A 17,444-nucleotide genomic window follows, 5' to 3' on the forward strand; every position below is an offset into this window, starting at 1 on the left:
CATGGGATTTACATAATGGCAAAAATGTATATTTATAACATCCTCTATATACAATAATCAGTATAGACGGAGAAAATGTACTTAATCTTTGCAAATCATGCACACCACAGCAATAACACAAAATGTTTTTTCTGTAACAAGCCTTTCCACTGCCTCAGGCTTCATCCTGCTTTCCAACAATACCTATCAGTTTTAAAAGCAAACATTTTCAATTAAAACTAAAGAAAATTGAAATACCATCGTGATCTACTAACTATTTTAAAAACACAATTGTACACAAAATATTTTTACTCTAAAACACTGTGACTTCAAGGTGTGGAAAACTTCCTTTCAGTTTTTTAGCTCTCAGGATTTTCAGGACTGCAATACTGTCAGGCAAAACAAAAGCTAGAAATACTGATACAAGCTCAGAGTCAAGAAAATCTATTTTAAACCCAAATATCCAGCTTCTTGTCCAGTTTGTGGCTATATTACTACAGATTAAACACATGAGCAGATTGTACAAGCTGTGACTTTATGGCCACACTTCTAAGCATGTCTCTTGTGAAAACATAAATGCCACTTTCAGTCACCTTGTTTGATTTACAGCCAGGAGGTTAGTGTAAGTCCTTGCATAAGTATAGCAAAATCCATAGTAAAATGAAAACTGCCCAGAATCATGATGCTTGATAGCACAGTGGGTTACATACTTCTTTTTATCTTGGTCAGCTTGTAATAGATACCACAGAAGTATTTTTGCATCGACTTACACTACCAAATTACTCTGCTCAACTCATATGTTCCTGATATGTAACCTCACTACAGAACTTTTTACTTTTGTTCTTTTCAAAACAAAAACTTCGTAGAAGGGTTTGCCCACATTATCAAGGTGCTATTGAATAACTCTGGCGAGCCTTCCTAATGCTTATTTTATCCTTTTTTGGCTTTTGTAATTGTCTACAAATCTGTCAACACGAAAAAGAACTAAAGGGCTAGAAATAGTTGGCCCAACTGGAAACATTACAATAGAGATGTACAAAAAGTAAGTAAGAGTTCACATTTTAGGTTAAATTCCAGCTGATCAAGAATAACTTCAGCAATATTTTTAGACACAATATCCTGTTCAAGTTTCTTGATTAGGACCTCACTACACAAATATTGATAAAATAATTCTACAGAAAGAAAGTCCTGACTTTAATCCAGGATTATATACCACAATAACTTCAGCAACACACCATTTAGATGATGAAGAAAGATTCTATACATGGGTTAATTTGGAATGAGCACAATTCAGAGAAGCCTTAAAATGAATGAGAAGCAGCGCCAAAATGATTCCAGTATTGTTGAAATTACAGTGCCCTGAAAGCGCCTGGAAATTAGATCTTTACATTGGTATTTCATTTTGAAAAAAAAAAAAAAAAAAAAAAGGTGTTTTGTTTAATGTGAGATACACCCTGTTTAAAACCTTTAAACAGTAGAAGGTAGAAAAAGTTTAAAATTTTAAACATCTCTTAAATATCAAGATATGAGTCCTGTTCTTGAAAAGCCAATATTTTGACATAAAACTACCCATGTTTGAAGAGGAATTTTTTATTTTCTACAGCTCGGTAAGATTCACCATCAGTTATTATTCTATTTAAATAGATTCCTTGTTAAAATCAGAAGAAAATAAAAGGTTTTATGTTTCATTTTAGTTGCTTTATGTTTATACTTATTCTCACCCCTGGAAAAAATGTTTGATTCCAAGATTGGGTTTTAACAGTGTATCATGAATAATTTAAAGTCCATTTCTTAGCCATGAGTTAAATGGTCACATTTTATGTTTTCATTTTGTCTCCATGACTAATTTAAGAACTTCTTAAAATATCTAAACAGCAATTTCTGGTGAGTCTGGTTTGGCTTTCAGATTTCATAAATAGTCCAACCCCAAAAAGACAATTTAATTCCATATTGAGTTTTGTTTTACCTACGCACAGTATAACACTGAATTGAAAGGCAACTGTAAAGGCAACATCTAAACTTTTTTTTTTAACTTCCCCAGTGAAGGAAGCAGGATGTGTTTGGACACTTTCATCTTTTAAGCTATGCCATCTTTTCAGTGGCGCTTTGGGAGAAGTATGTACAGGCCTTTTTGAGCCATTTAACGCCATTTCTCTACACTGCCTATGTAGTCGTTGGTGCCATTGCTGGTGTTATCATTCTGCTCCTTGCCTGAGTTCTGCTTCAGGCTTTCCCGGTTCTCCTTCTGGCTCGAACCCTGAGTCAGATTCTGCATCAGATTCTGCGTCAGATTCTGAGTCAGGTTCTGATTGGCATTCGGATTTGGGTTCTGACTCTGATTCGGATTCGGATTCTGGCTCTGGCCCTGACCCTGGCTCTGGAAATGGGTCTGAAGGAGCCTTCCCTTCAGAAATTTGCGTTGTTCCTGACGCTTTCGCCTGGCCTCCTGATGCTCTTTCTGCCTCATAAACTGATACCTCTGCAAAAAGAGGTCTTTGGCATAACTGTACAACTCCATATCCAGAAAATTCAGTCCCTCAATGCGCTTTTGAATTTCCTCATTGATCTCTACACTAGAGGCCCTAGTGGTATTATACTGGGTAAATGGCGAAATAAAGTTCATGTTGAAGGTTTTCTCAAACAGATATTGGGTCTTCCGCTGAAACTCAGTGAGGCCGAAGAACGCCATGTGCTTCAGATTTGATTTGGCACTTTCCAGAAGGACCTTGTTTCTTTGCTTTTCAGGCATGACAGAGAGGTTGTAGCAGCCTACCAGGGTCAGGTCGGAGAGCATGCGCACCTGGCGGTTGTTGGCTAGATTGTAGGGACAGTCCATAAACTCTTTGAGGGGGCAGCCAGACCAGTCATCGCCAGTGTAGCAGCTGGGCAGCTCTTCGGAGGTTGGAGGCCTTCCATCACAGACATGCAGGGATGCTTTCCATGTTGCCCCTCTCTGGACATGCCTCCACTCACTCAAGTACCGGGACACTGGGTCTCGGAGGATGGTGATGTAGTGGAAGTTCCTACGGATGAAGCACAAAAACCAACAGTCAGAGATATGGGTGAAATAAGTGGAGTCATAGAGGTACATGGCATATGTGGTGTTCACTGGCCAAAAAGGAAGGCAAAGCAAAAATGACAGGGATCTGATGGTATTTGTCCTGTAAACTGTACTGCAGTCCCCTCTCTGAGTCTCACTAGCCTAGAGATAGCTAATTTTTTTCAACCAATTTGCTGATACTTCAGCTAAAACAGGTATGAAAATGTTAGATTCCAGACATCGACCTTGTCGTGCTTCGCTCCCGTTCCCCCTTCCCCTCTTTTTCTCCCTCTCTAACCAAAGACAAAATCTTCCCAATGACACCATTGGCTAACTAGGCAACCACTTTATTTCATGCCCCCCACTCTAAACCATTTAGTGATCATGAAATAGAGACTCAATGGAAGCACATGCTTTATTGGAGTGAAATGGAGTTGACAAGTGGGTTCAAATTCTAATCTTATTAAATATGCAATAGCATTTTTTTCTAATATCCAGTCTAATCTGCATATCTTTATGTTTTTAAAAAACTCATTAAGAGAGTATGATATGATACTCTTGATTCTGGCTGTTGTCATATTATGGCTCATACTTATGGAAGTGGAATGTAGACATAGGCAGAGTAGCCCAGGGCCTCCAGCAATAAACGCTGTGGTTAGTCACTGACTGAAATAGACATGGTAGCTGCCAATGGCATGTATGCAAGCTACCACCTTGGTTTCCACCTTTGCTCGTATGATAATATTCCCAGGATAGGAAACTTAACTCTATCAGCAGCTTCAAAATGTCCCTTTTCCTTATGTGCTAAAAGGGCACGTGGATGTCAGCAAGTGTGGAGGCTTTGCTGTATGGCTGTCTTCTCTTTAAGGCTTCAAACAAAGTTCTTTGCTCAAATAGCAGACTAGCAAACATTTAAACCACATGCTAATATACTCACACCATACATGGTAGGCACACGCCCCAGAAACATCAAGTCTGTGATACAATCAGGCATACTCAAGGAGAGAACCGTGTCGTTGTGCTTTTCATGAGAAATGAGTTACCATTCAGGTACAGAAGATGAAGGACGAGGCCACAGAAGGGCATATTGTGGAAGGAAAGCAACAATAAACATTGAATATTAGCATTTAGCGTCTTAAACGAAACCCGGAGAATGGCTTGCAACTTTTCTGAAATATTCATTCCCATCTGAGGGAGTGGTTGTTCTCTACGCATGCATGAGGAGCCACAGGGAACCTGCTCAGCCACCTGCTTGACTGAATATTGGCTGATGTCCATTGAGGAAACGTTTCTCCCAACTGGGGCTTCCAGCAACTCAGGCATCCTGAAATCTATCTCCTGTGTCTCTATCCTGTACATGGTGCTTGCTCTGCCTGCCATGATCTTCCCTCTTTGGCTGGAAAAATCTACTCATCCTTCAATACCAGTTCAAGTACCACCTCTTCTGTGAAAAAATGTACCCCACTCTGTGTTGCCAGTTATCATTTCTTCCTCTGTGTTGCCATAGCACTTCCATACTTAGCCTTTGTTAAAATATTTGTGATACTGGGGCTGGGCACGGTGGCTCATGCCTGTGATCCCAGCACTTTGGGAGGCTGAGGTGGGTGGGTTGCTTGAGGTAAGGAGTTTGAGACCAGCCTGGACAACATGGTGAAACCCCATCTGTTAAAAATACAAAAATTAGCCGGGCGTGGTTGTGCGCTCCTGTAATCCTAGCTACTCAGGAGGCTGAGGCATGAGAATCACTTGAACCCAGGAGACGGAGGTTGCAGTGAGCTGTGGTTGTGCCACTGCATTTCAGCCTGGGCAATAGAGCGAGACCCTACCTCTCCACCCCACTGCCCCCCCAAAAAATTTGTGATACTGAATTACAATTAATTGTTTATATTTCCACTTAAACTATGTTTTCAAGGACAGGGGCTCTGTCCTATTCTTCTATATAACCCTCATCCCATCCATTCCAGCTTTGTACATTGGCCTTCATCCCTGGCATAAAGCAGAATCTCAGTAACTTCTTTAACTGCTTACTTGATGAACTATCCTGGGGAAGAGGAAGGAGAGCGCTAGGGACATGCCTCATGACATAAAAACTCTGGATAATCTTCCAAGTGCCTTGCAAAAAATCACAGGAAGGTTTTTCTTAAAATAAATCACTTTATATATTTTTTCAGGAAGAAACAAGCATTGGACACAGGAGAAGCATCTGGGAGTGAGTATGGAAAAGGGGCCAAGAGCACTTTCACTTGTCTCACTACTTTCCCTAGGATCTGACCTTGTTGGTGCCACTAAAATTCATTTCTATAAGGAGCCACTGCTAAAGAGTAGCAGCTTTTGTTCTCCAGTAGCCTTTACCAACAAAGATGACTACTAAAGTCCTGGGTTCCCTCCTTCCACTCCTAGCTTTAGTACTCATCCATTCAGTGCATACTTATTGAGCCTTTATGCTAGCCCTGAGGCAACAGTTTAGTGGCAATTAGTCTGATTATTTGGAAAAAAAAAAAAAAGAAATTTATTAAGGCCTGTGACACATTTGGATTAACCTTTCAACCAGCTTTTCCAGGCATGCATTGTAATGGGGACTGCTCGGTGTTCTAACCCCCCAAAATGGAGTCACCTTCATGCTTAGCTGGAAGTCCTCTTGGCCTAACTTGTTGTATTGGTTTAAGCCTACAGTGACATCTTCTGGTAAATATTAAGAGTGCACCACAGTGCAAGTCTGCAGCTCTCCTTCCTAAACATTGTTCCTAGCCTTTCAGAGCAAATACATCCCAACCACCAGGGTTAATGACACAATCAATGTTTCATAAGCACCACCCCTACCCCAATATGGATAGAGAGAAGGCAACACAGAGACAGAGTTTCAGAGAGGGTCTCTCATGTTATGGGTGTGTGGATCCAGTATGCATTCAACTTGAAGGTCACCTAGTGCCCTTAAGAAATACGGACAGCCCAACGTAGGCAGCCTCAGTGTCTACACTGTAGGGATTTTCACTGCAGCAGAGAAGTTAGAGGGGCACACACATACACACACTGCTGCCTTGGTGATAACAGCCACCTAGACTCAGATGACAATACCTGCAGAGATTCAGTGAGTGTCAACAGCCCCCTTCTTCCAGGGCAAATAGCCTTGGGGACCCAGAATGCCTCAACTGAAAGCACTTGATGCTGCTTAGAAATACTCCACGTGTAAAAAGAAAGAAAGATCTGCTGAAGGGCAGGTGTCCAGTGTCCAGGGGTCTCCTGAATTGCATGGTGTGTTGGAAGTAGGAAGGCAGGTAAAGATAACACCTTAGAGGTTATGTCAGAAAAAGAATCCAGGATGCTCATTGTATCTAAGGAAGAGCTTTTAGGGCAATATCAGAGAAGCACGATGGGGAATGTGGCTGGGGTGGGGGGCAAACAGAGACATGGCCAGTTTTCCCTCAGTGGTCAGGTCAGGTCAAGACTTGCTTAGTCTTGGCACCTAATGTGTGCCTGGTACTATGGCACGCACTGGGGATACAGACAGGGATAAGACATGGAAACCCGGGGAAAGTGTTTCAATTGTGTGTGCCATGAATGCTTGGAGCAAGTGCAGGGTATGATAAAAAAAAAAAACACCTCACACTGATTTCTAACCTAGACTAAAGATAAGACAAGGGTTTCTGCAGCTTTATTTTGAAAAACAAGAATTAGATGAGGCAACTGGGCACGGTGGCTCACACCTGTAATTCCAGCACTTTGGGAGGTCAAGGCGGGCAGATCACTTGAACCCAGTAGTTCGAGACCAGCCTGAACAACATGGTGAAACCCTGTCTCTGCAAAAAAATAGAAAAATTAGTGGGCGTGGTGGTGCACACCTGTAGTCTCAGCTACTTGGGAGGCTGAGGTGAGAGGATCACTTGAGCCTAGGAGGTAGAAGCTGCAGTGTGCCATGATATCACCACTGCACTCCAGCCGGGGTGACAGAGTGAGACTCCATCTCAAAAAAATATATATGAGTCAAGGAGAGAGGAAAGGAGTATGAGACAGAAGGATCAGCATGAGCAGACGCACACAGGCATAAACCAGCCTATTATGCAAGAGAAACGTGCATCAAAAAGCCTCCCGGGGAGTGAAGGAGTAGTAGCAGGAATTGAAGATGGAGAGGGAGCCCAGGACCTGGTTGTGAAAGACCACAGATGCCATATTAAAGCATTCAAAGTTAATTCTGCAGGCAACAGAGAGGCTTTGAAGGGCTTTAAGCACGGGAATGACATGATGAGGTCTGTGTTTTAGAAAGGTCATTATGTATATGAAGATGAAATTAATGAAGTTAGTTAAGAGGTCACTGCAGAAGACAAGGCAAAAGAGAAGGAGGAGCAGACTAGAGAAATATTTAGCAGATAAAAGTGACAAAAGGGATTCAGGGGAGAAAGAGGAGGAGGAGTTAAGGATGCCTCCTAGGGCTCTGGAGGAAGGTCTGAGGTGCCTGCGAGACATCTGAGTAGGGTTGAATGAACAGATCTAGCACTCAGTGAGCAACCTGGGCTGAAGATAAGATACGGAGTGGTCAGCACAAAGTGGTAATTTCCAGACCATCATGGTCTATTTAGGGACCTTTTTAAAATTCCACTTGTGTGGCTTCAGATATTCGAAGACAGCATTTACCCCAAGGCTTCTCTTCTTTATGCTAAAAATGGTCTTCAACTATTCTCTATATAGCTTCAAGGCCCCACTATCCTGTTGTCTGCCTGCAAGTGCATTCCACTTTATTGGAACGTGGCCCTCTAAGCATGATCTGACAAGCAACAAGAAGGAACAGCCTATCACCTTCCTCATTCTTGACACCATTTCTCTTCATGTGGCCTCAGATCGCATGGACCATTTTGGCAGCCACATCACACCACTGATACACAGTAAGCTCAATTGTTTCATTCTTTCACATATATGCCATGCTGGAACTCAATCTATATTGTCAGGAACTGATGCAGTGTATTTGTGGCCCTGTTTAATCTCTTCTTGATGGAGGAAATCTAAGCCTGTCAAAAGACATCTACATTCTGATTATATCCCCCAATATCTTCACCATACTTTCCTGTTCCTGTTGGCAATGCCTGGATTCGGGCATTGACCAAAACAGAGTACGATGCAGGTGAGAGCAACTCTCTGATAGTTGCTGGAAATCTTTCTTCAGGTTGACATGAAACTGAAGGGTGCTGCTGAATGGACTGACTTAATTTTAACTGAATGAGGCCAGTTCAGCCCCAGGAAAGTCATACTCCGCCTGTTTCACTTAGTAGTAGTTGGACAGGACTTTCTTGTGACCAAATGTATCACCTAGTTAAAATGACAAGGTGTCACATTTTTAAATTGGAGCCATGACTCCCCATTGGGTTACATGGGTTAATTGAATGGCTGATTGGTGCTTCTGTATGCCCATGGTGCCTTTACAGGCACTACACAGTTAAAGGTTTACCACCTTCTTCTGAAGGACAGTTCTCTGGGTGGCCTTGGACCAACACAATACTCCCCTCGTTCTTGCTTGTCATTCTTAAGAATAACTGTAGAATGTGCTGGGAGTGCAGTATCCTGAGATAGGGAGGAACTGCCTGAAACAGCAAGAGCCTTGTTCCAGTCCTTCCTGGAGAATCTAACATCTTGACATAGGGGGGAACTGCCTGGGACAGCCCAGCCTTTGTTCCTCCCTCTCTTGGAAGCAGGATGTCCTTCAAAGCTTTGCTAAACGAGTCACATGGCCCCTGAGGTATATAACTCAGGAAATGCTGCCTTTTGGGGTCCCTCAGCTATGGTGCAAGTGAGGTATGCTTAATCGAGACTCATTCACCCAGGCAGCTTTCTTGAGTCTTGGGAAACTATCTCACAATGGATCCTAGGTTTGCTGCCTATCTGTAAGTAATAAACCCACTTCATGTAACTTGTTGCTTATGAGTGTGTTCTGTCTCACCAAACCCATATAAGTTTATAAACAATGCACAGTGAACCTGCTTTGTGTCTACAAGTTTAGGCCAACTTTTTCCTGTCACTGATAAGCAATTGTCGAAATAATAGCAACAAATGAAAGAGTTGTCCAAGCAAAAAACCAAAGGGCCATCCTTGACTCCTCCTCTAATCTCCCCTCACTACTAAGAGCTAAACATTCCCTTAAGTCCTTTCTAGTTTCTAATAGCTCTGAAATCCATCCTTTGCACCACTGCCTGGGGTCAGGCCTTCATCACTTCTCTACTAAAACACTGCAGTAGCATCCTGTCCTACCCTTCAGGTCTCCAGTCCCATGCCACTTCCACACCCCCAGATGGCACATAACTGACCTGTCATTCCCTAATTAAGCCCTCCCAATGGCTCTCTATCAACTATGACATGAAGGTCAAGCTCCTCCACATGCTACAGACAGCCTTGTGGAACCCGGCAACCACCTTTCTTTCTGTCCAGCCTTCTCAAGTGAGCTCCCTCTATACAAGTCTTTCTCAATTGTGAGTGATCTTCCATCTCCACTCCCCAAACCCCCAACTCTGGGCCACTTGGCAATATCTGGGGATATTTTGGTTGTAATGACTTGGGGAGGGGGTTGGTACTTGTATCTAGTAAGTCAAGTCCAGGGATGCTGCTAAACATCCTATTATGCACAGTCCCCCTACAACAAAGAAATACCCTGCCTCAGATGCCAGTAATGCCAAGGTTGAGAAACCTTGCTCTATACCCTATATGCTGAATTTTCCAAATCAAAGTCCCAGGCAGTGACTCCACAGGTGCTTTGCCTCTGTATATGGAGTGCCCACTCTTTTGAATGGCTTCTATTTATCCTTTGTAGGTTACCTGGAACAGTCTTTCAAAACTCAACTCAAAGACTGTCTCCTCCGCGAAACCTTCCTTGACCTCCCTGGACGGAGTTAAGCACCCCCTTCTCTGCTCCAGACGCCCTAGTGTTCTCCCATTGTAACATGTATCACAATGTGCTGGGATTGTCAAGCGATTTTTCTGCCTCTTCCACTGGACTATGAGCTCTGGGAGGGTAAGAACCATGTGTCTATCCTCAGGGCCTAGCACAATGTTTGACATAAAGTAAGCAATTAATAAAAGATTGTTGAATGAATTTCTGCAGGAGAAGCAGCAGAGCTTATGATGAGCAAATGGGAAAATGTGTATCTTATTCTTTGATAAGGAAAAGCCACTAGATGTCACTATGAAATAACAGATATACCATTTTATACCTGTAATGGAACATTTTAAGGAGATGTAGCAGTGAAGGAGATTTAGTTATATTTAGCTGTTGTCCCTGACTTTTTGTGCAGTATCCCAGTTTAAAAGAAGGCTGGAAAGTTTAAGGACGTTAAAAATAACTAAACGGTTAAAAACAAGAATCTTATTTTTTATTCTCCTTTTAATAGACCATTCTGAAATAAGTGCACAAGTTCTAAGTCACAGAATCCTACACTCGTCAGAACAGGAGGAAACCTTTGAGACAGTAAATCATTTAGGTCAAACGCTTCACTTTAAAGGTGGGGATACTGAAGCCCAGAGAGAGACAGGCAAGGACTTGTCCCCAGATCACACCTTGCCAATAGCCCTTGAGAATCAATCTACCTGAGAGAACTATTTCTGGGCTGAAGGCCTGTTATTTTAGCAGACCCTCTTTGTGTCTGCTAGTTACCTAGGATGGCACACTCAACCAGGCCTGAAAGAACTCACTAACCCCCATGAAAGGTAAACATTTGGCTGCTCAAAGAGGACACTTTCTTACACCAACTACATAGCCAGGAGCTGGGAGTACTCTGTGCCTGACACTTATACATTAACTCCCAACAATCCTGTGAATCATATATTATTATTCCCTTTTCCAGAATGAAGAAACTGAGACTCAGAGATGATGTAACTCTGGGTCACGCCTCAAGTTAAGTAGGTGTGTTCAGGCTTCAATCCAGGTCTCTCTCACTCTAGAAATGGTATTCTTTCCATCCTGGTGCTAGGGCACAAGCCCAGGACTTCTGATTCTATGAGTAAACTGAAAAAGTTGTTCCTAAAGTGTGAGCCCAGAACAATCAGCATCAGCATCATTTAGGAACTTGTTAGAAATGCGCACTCTCAGGTCCATTCACTGAATCTGAAACTCAGAGGCTGGGGCTTGCCAATCTGCATTTTGGGAAGCCCACCCAGAAATTCTTATATACACACACTTGAGTTTGAGAATCATTGTCCTAGGCATGTGGCTTCAGAGATCAGAAGTCTCTCAGAAATCCCAGGTAGTATCTAGAGTGTAGACAAGCCAACTGTGCCCCCAAGTGCAGGCCCTATCTTCTCTCTACTCCTTGGAGAAACCCTGGGGGCACCCATTTCCATCAAGGGAAAGTCCAGGGAATGTTGCCTGAGCAAAGTTCTGAGGATCATGCTGTAAACATTTACTTTCCTTTGAGGCTACTGGTTCACGAAAGGCCATGATAAGGTTTTTCCCTGCACTACTCAAAGGGGAAATAAATATGAAAGACAATTTTTAATAGAAGGCGGCCAGAAAACCCGTAGCAGTTAAGGTCATAGGAGTGATCAATAAAAAGTTAATTTAAGAAAGGAAATTCTTATCCCAAATCAATAGGAGTGAACATTCTATTATACCTGTAGCATATATATATATATAGATATATAGATATATATATAGATATATAGATATATATCTATATATCTATATATCTATATATAGATATATAGATATATATATAGATATATATAGATATATAGATATATATAAAAGTTCAGCCTTTGCACATCTTGTTCTTGGAGAAACAATGAGTGGTAGAAAAAGAACTGTGGTTGGTGGTCCTAAGTAAACTCTGCCAATAGTTGCGAGGTTGTATATGACACTGAGTCATTAATGTTGAAGGTCTGGTCTCGTTCCTCGGCTAATGAAGTCTAAAGCAACCACATGGATCCTCCCATTGCATGTAAATGACTGGGTCAAAGCAAGGAGGAAGGCATTCAAATCAAACAACATTAATATGTGAGCACAAACTAAATAAAAGTACGGTAAATTGAATCAAAGGCAAACATGCTTCTGATGGAGCTGTACCCCTTAAGCCCTGGAGGTGCTGTTTTAAGTACTTTTCTTGTGTAGCTCATATTAGTAGTCCCCGAATAGGAGTTTAATAAATGCTGTGATCAGCAGTGGCAGCAGTCTCATAAAAGAAGTGTGGGACTTCACAAGGGGACTACTTTGAAGCAGACAGACGTGCCTGTAGATGTGTTGTTTTTGGCACATTTGTCACAACAGTTTTGTGGCTTAGTAGTCATGCTTTACCTAGTGAGAAGAGTGAGCTGTTGCATTTGCAGACAGTGGATTACATAGAGCAGTGTGACACATGACTTCATTTAATTGTCTTCACAACACTAGAAAGACCTAAATGATCTGGATACTGAACCTCTTCCTTTCCCCTTCAAGTTCATGCTGTGGGCTGCTGACTTAGCCAGACTTTCTGGGCTACCCACGGGAGGTGGGGAACAAGGTAAACTCTTGGGAGCACAGTGATCTATGAGACAAGAAAGACTTATTAGACACAAGATCTACCAGACACAAAACGAAATCTGAAGAGGCTGAAGGTCTTGCACCCACCAAACATGCTATTAGTTCTCCTTGCAGGAGTTTTCTGCTCTTCTTCACACCTCACCCAAAGGAACAGTTCTGTGTATATAAAGTAACACCTTCATTCATTGATTCTTTTCCTCTGATTAACTAAAAGTAAGCCCATCTGTGTGTATTGTGGGGCGTGCTCAAAGGAGCACAAATGGGCTTTCATTAAACAGAAGGATATTTTTCTATGCGATTCTTTTTCTTTAACAAAGCAGAAATTTTTTTTTCCTTTGTTGAAAATAAAGAAGATTTCTAATGCCTTTGAATTCAAACTCAAGGTGGAATTCTTCACACAATCAGTCCTGGTGATATTTACTTCTTTTTAAAAGAAATCACTCTCCTCTTTCCCAAAGCCCAGTAGATTTCAAAGTACATAAATCTAAGGGCTTTTGCAAATAGTGAGAAAGCTGAGTTCTTTAACAAGATGTGAAATTCCAAACTTTATGACCCATAGTTGCAGGCCTTTACCCAGAATCCATCCAATTGTTTGGCATAATGAAAAATTTTGTAGGTTACACTGCCTTTCTCCCAATTTTTTGCATTGTAAAATTATTTTGTGAGTCTTAGTTCATTAATAGTCAGTATATTTTTGAGGTGGAAGAAACTTTTATGAAAAAACCCTACAGCATGCAGATTAGGGGATTGGGGTCCCATGAAGGGATATGATCTGCCCAAGTCACATGGAGACCAGATCTGCCACTGATTAACACACTCAAGCTTCCTGCCTGACTTTCCTTCTAGGAACTCCTCCCTCCCCATATGGAACTTCTCAGCTTACTGAGTGTTTCTATGTGACATCTTCTGTCAAATTGCCATCCCTTGAGGATTGGCATCTGGAACTGCCAGAGCTAGGGGTTGCTTCTCTTCCTTCTCCCAACCCTGAAACAAGAGTGCACAGAGGGGAAGAATCATAAGCTCCATGCCACAGTGGACGGGAGGAGGTTGGGGAAATTTCTAAGTGTCCCCACTGGGACTACCATGGTTTGCTCTTCAGATAAACATCCCTAGTGCCTCTTGTCCCAGGAATCCATTGCTTTGGTCCTGCCTTTTGATTGACTAGTACATCCACATAAAACCCTGCATGTTTCAGGTCTTAACTAAAAAGTAATAAAACTGGTACTTTCATGACACTCAATCCAGAAACAGGCATGTGCAAAGAGGGTACATAGTGCCCTTTTAGCCCTGGAGGTGAGGGGCTGGGCCTTGGGTTGCAAGACAAATGTTTAATCAATCCATGAACACTGTATCAACTCTGAGTGACCTAGAAGTCGCCATAATTAGAGCTGTAGGCATGGTGAGGAAGTTGCATGTATATGGGTGCCAGCTTTCAAAGGGCTTAGAATTGGAGACATAGGACTACTATTCAGTGGGGGAAGGGGCAGATAGAGGCACAGTATAGTTCAGTGCTAATTGTGTCATACAGGATTAAGTGAGAAATGAGTTGGGAGAAGAGAGTTGACTGTATTATGGTCATCAAGGAAGGCTTCACAGAAGAGGAGGAATATGATGGATTCTGAAGGACAAAAAGGATTTGACTAGGTGCGTCTATGGTGGTGGGGTGGGTGGACGGCATTCTGACATCAGCAAAGAGCAAAACAGACAGGAAACTAATAAATGTTTTGATTTAATGGGTGCCTACAGTATGTCAGACACTAGGCTAGAAGCTTTTTTGGAAAACCTATCAAATAGGTGTTAATGCCTTCATTTTAGTCACAGTGTATGTCATGAAAAGGGCTTGTTCTAGAGCTGCACTGTCCAATATGGTAGTCATCAGCAACATGTGACTACTGAGCTCTTGCAATGTGGCTAGTCTGAACTAAGAAGTGCTTTAAGTTTTCAAGCATACTAAGATTTCCAAGACTTAGGGGTAGAGAAAATAGCTCATGAATTAATTATTATTTATACTGATTACATGTTGAAATAATAATGTGGATATATTGGGTTAAATAAAATATATTATTAAAATTAAAATCCCATTTTTAATGTGGATACTATAAAATTTAAAATTACATAGGTGACTTGCATCATATTTCTTTTTTTGAACTTCAACTTTTATTTCGAATACAGGGGTACATGTGCAGGCCTGTTATATGGATATATTGCATGATGCTGAGGTTTGGGGTATGTATCCCATCACTCAGGTGGTGAGCACAATTCCCAATAGGTAGTTTTTCAACCCACAGCCCCTTCCTCACCCAACCAAGTAGTCCGTGGTGTCTACTGTTCCCCTGTTTGTGTTCATGTGTGCTCAATGTTTAGCTCCCACTTATAAGCGAGAACATGAAATACTTGGATTTTTGGTTTTGTTTGTTTGTTTTTGGAGATGCAGTCTCGCTCTGTCTCCTAGGCTGGAGTGAAGTGGTGCGATCTCAGCTCACTGCAACCTCCACCTCCCAGGTTTAAGTGATTCTCCTGCCTTAGCCTCCCGAGTAGCTGAGATTACAGGCATACACCACAATGCCCAGCTGATTTTTGTATTTTTAGTAGAGATGAGGTTTCACCATGTTGGCCAGGCTGGTCTCAAACTCCTGACCATCTCAAGTGATCTGCCTGCCTTGACCTCCCCAAGTGTTGGGATTACAGGCATGAGCCACCACACCCAGCAATATTTGGTTTTCTGTTCCTGCATTAATTCACTTACGTTTATCACCTCCAGGTGCATCCATTGCATTGTATTTCTATTTGACAATGCTGATCTACAGCCAGACTGCCTGTGTTCAAATTCCAGTTCTGGCAGTTACTAGCTGCGTCATCTTGGGCAAATAACTTAACCTCTCTGTGCTTCTACTTTTCTCATTTACAATGCATGAAAACCATACAGTCTTTATGAAGATAAAATTTGGTATTTATATTTGGTCTTTGTGTCCTCACTGACGGATGTGTCTGAGCCTCCAGTGTGTGTGCTCTCACCCACTGGGCTGTTCATTCTCATTTGTGCCTGAGCACAGCCTCAGGAGTCACACGCCAGGAGCACAACTGGCCTGAATGCAGCAGGACATTTGAGTAGGAGGCAGTTGGATATGCTGGGATGTGAAATGAGGGATCCAATTCTGTGTTTTTTGTGGGCCCCTTACAGAACCATAGGGCTGGGATCTGAGCATTTTAGAGCTGAGGGGCCCGGGGGCAGGGGTATAGCTGGCTACCATTTTAGACCATACTTCCTATTCCACAGATCCCGAAACCAGATAGCCAGCTCCCTTTCCACGTCTCTAGATGGTGAGAAATCCAGAGATACACAGAATCATTTCTTTAGGGACCTCCACAGAGAGAAGAAATCAAGTAAGAGGACTTTTTCACATGATAGGCCGTCAATAAATATTAAGGCAATTTTGAGCTGGTGATAGCCAGTCCCATGCATTCACCTGGGCCTGCTGGACATGTGCTGTCTGGGAGGCAGGTACCCTAACTGTGCTTTGCAGAAATCGTTAGAGGAAACCTAGTCAGGAAAAATGCCTGCTCTCAGCATTGTGCTATTTTCCAGAGCAGCACAGGGGAAAAGTTTTCCCCCTAAATGAAGGCTTCCCTTCTTGAGCCCTGGGTTGATTTTAATGAGCTCTAATATTGCTTCAAGATGCTGAGAGATATGAAGTGCAAACCCTGGCTTTTTCTGGGGGATGTGGGGGAACAGAACTTTTTAACCATTTGAACTGTAAAGAATTGGAGCCATTCAGAATTTCAAGGGCTGGCAGGGTCATGCCTCCTTTCACCTGGGAAAGTTTTTCCTTCAGATATTCAAGCTGCAAAAGGCATAATTACTGAATAACATGGCTGGGCTACATGTGTGGGGAAATAAGCATTATATACAGTAATAGGCACAGCCTTGTTTCTTTACAATGATAATACTGGGTGGTGAAAAAAACTCATCCATCCCCCATCCCTCCTCTCTAGCTAAGGAATGTGATGTCACACTAGGGCAAGTACAGGAAGGAGGACTGAAGACATGAAGATCCTGATTGAGCAGAAGGAATTATTTTGAAGGTTATGTTAGTGCTGAAATTGACAAGCATTCTGTAAGTTTTGTGCATCAGAGGTTTCTTTTTCATGGCATAGAGACTTTGGACAACTGTGTTTCCCCTTTAAGGCAAAAAGGAGACCTTCCCTGAAATCAGTGGCCTAGTACTGGGGAGTCAGGGGGCAGTTGCCCTCATCATCCCTTCTCCACGCACAGTGTGTTTCTCTAGATTGCAATTTTATGTCACACTGCAATGTCCTGAATCCTAGAGAAAAGACATTTTTGTCCAAAATGTGACAGAATAGAAAAACGGTATGTGAAATTAGACAGCTATGCATGTTGTAAAATATAAGCCATGGCTCTACTTTGATGAAATCATGAACATTCCATAATTTTTGACAGAATAGAATCTTTTTTTTTTTTAAAGTGGCACTTTACAAACCTCATCTTGTGCAAAACGGGATCTTACTTCATTGAAAAGGGGTGGGGCCATTTTACTCATCATGGTTGGGGGCAGTTCAACCAAGGGGGAGCCTGAGAGTGTTCCACACCTCCTTCCATGCACACAATGAGCTCTGGATTACTCTCTTGTTGAGTAACAGCCATGTCCCATGTGTGGAAACTGGCCACCCGATGAAGGGCAAGGTTCCTGTGAATGGAACCAATGAGAGCCACTCACAGATGAAAGTGACAAACTCATATTTTTCACAGAGTAGATGGTTTGGCAGACCTCTCAGAGGTTACCTGCTCCAATCACTTTAGCAATGAGAATGCTAAAGCCCAGAGGTGAAGGATAGGGACTCGTCTAGGGTCATTTGGCCAGTTTATGGCACAGAAGGGACCCAAAACCAAGTCTCCGAGTCCTTGTTCACTTTCCT

The 17,444-nt window shown here is 42.3% G+C and overlaps 1 protein-coding gene across 3 annotated transcripts in view; it reads right to left on the reverse strand.

The window, feature by feature from the left end:
* Nucleotides 1-904: 904 nt before the first annotated feature.
* HS6ST2 (heparan sulfate 6-O-sulfotransferase 2) overlaps nt 905-17,444 on the reverse strand; it is a 345,969-nt gene continuing 329,429 nt past the window's right edge. For all 3 annotated transcript variants that reach the window (XM_032757634.2, XM_032757633.2, XM_058441741.1), the window contains one exon: nt 905-3,002. In XM_032757634.2, coding sequence (XP_032613525.1) covers nt 2,120-3,002 — 883 coding nt within the window. In that variant the 3' untranslated portion in view covers nt 905-2,119. The remainder of the gene's footprint in view (nt 3,003-17,444) is intronic.

Source organism: Hylobates moloch, unplaced genomic scaffold (assembly GCF_009828535.3).
Source record: "Hylobates moloch isolate HMO894 unplaced genomic scaffold, HMol_V3 SCAFFOLD_7, whole genome shotgun sequence".
Taxonomy (NCBI): Eukaryota; Metazoa; Chordata; class Mammalia; order Primates; family Hylobatidae; genus Hylobates; species Hylobates moloch.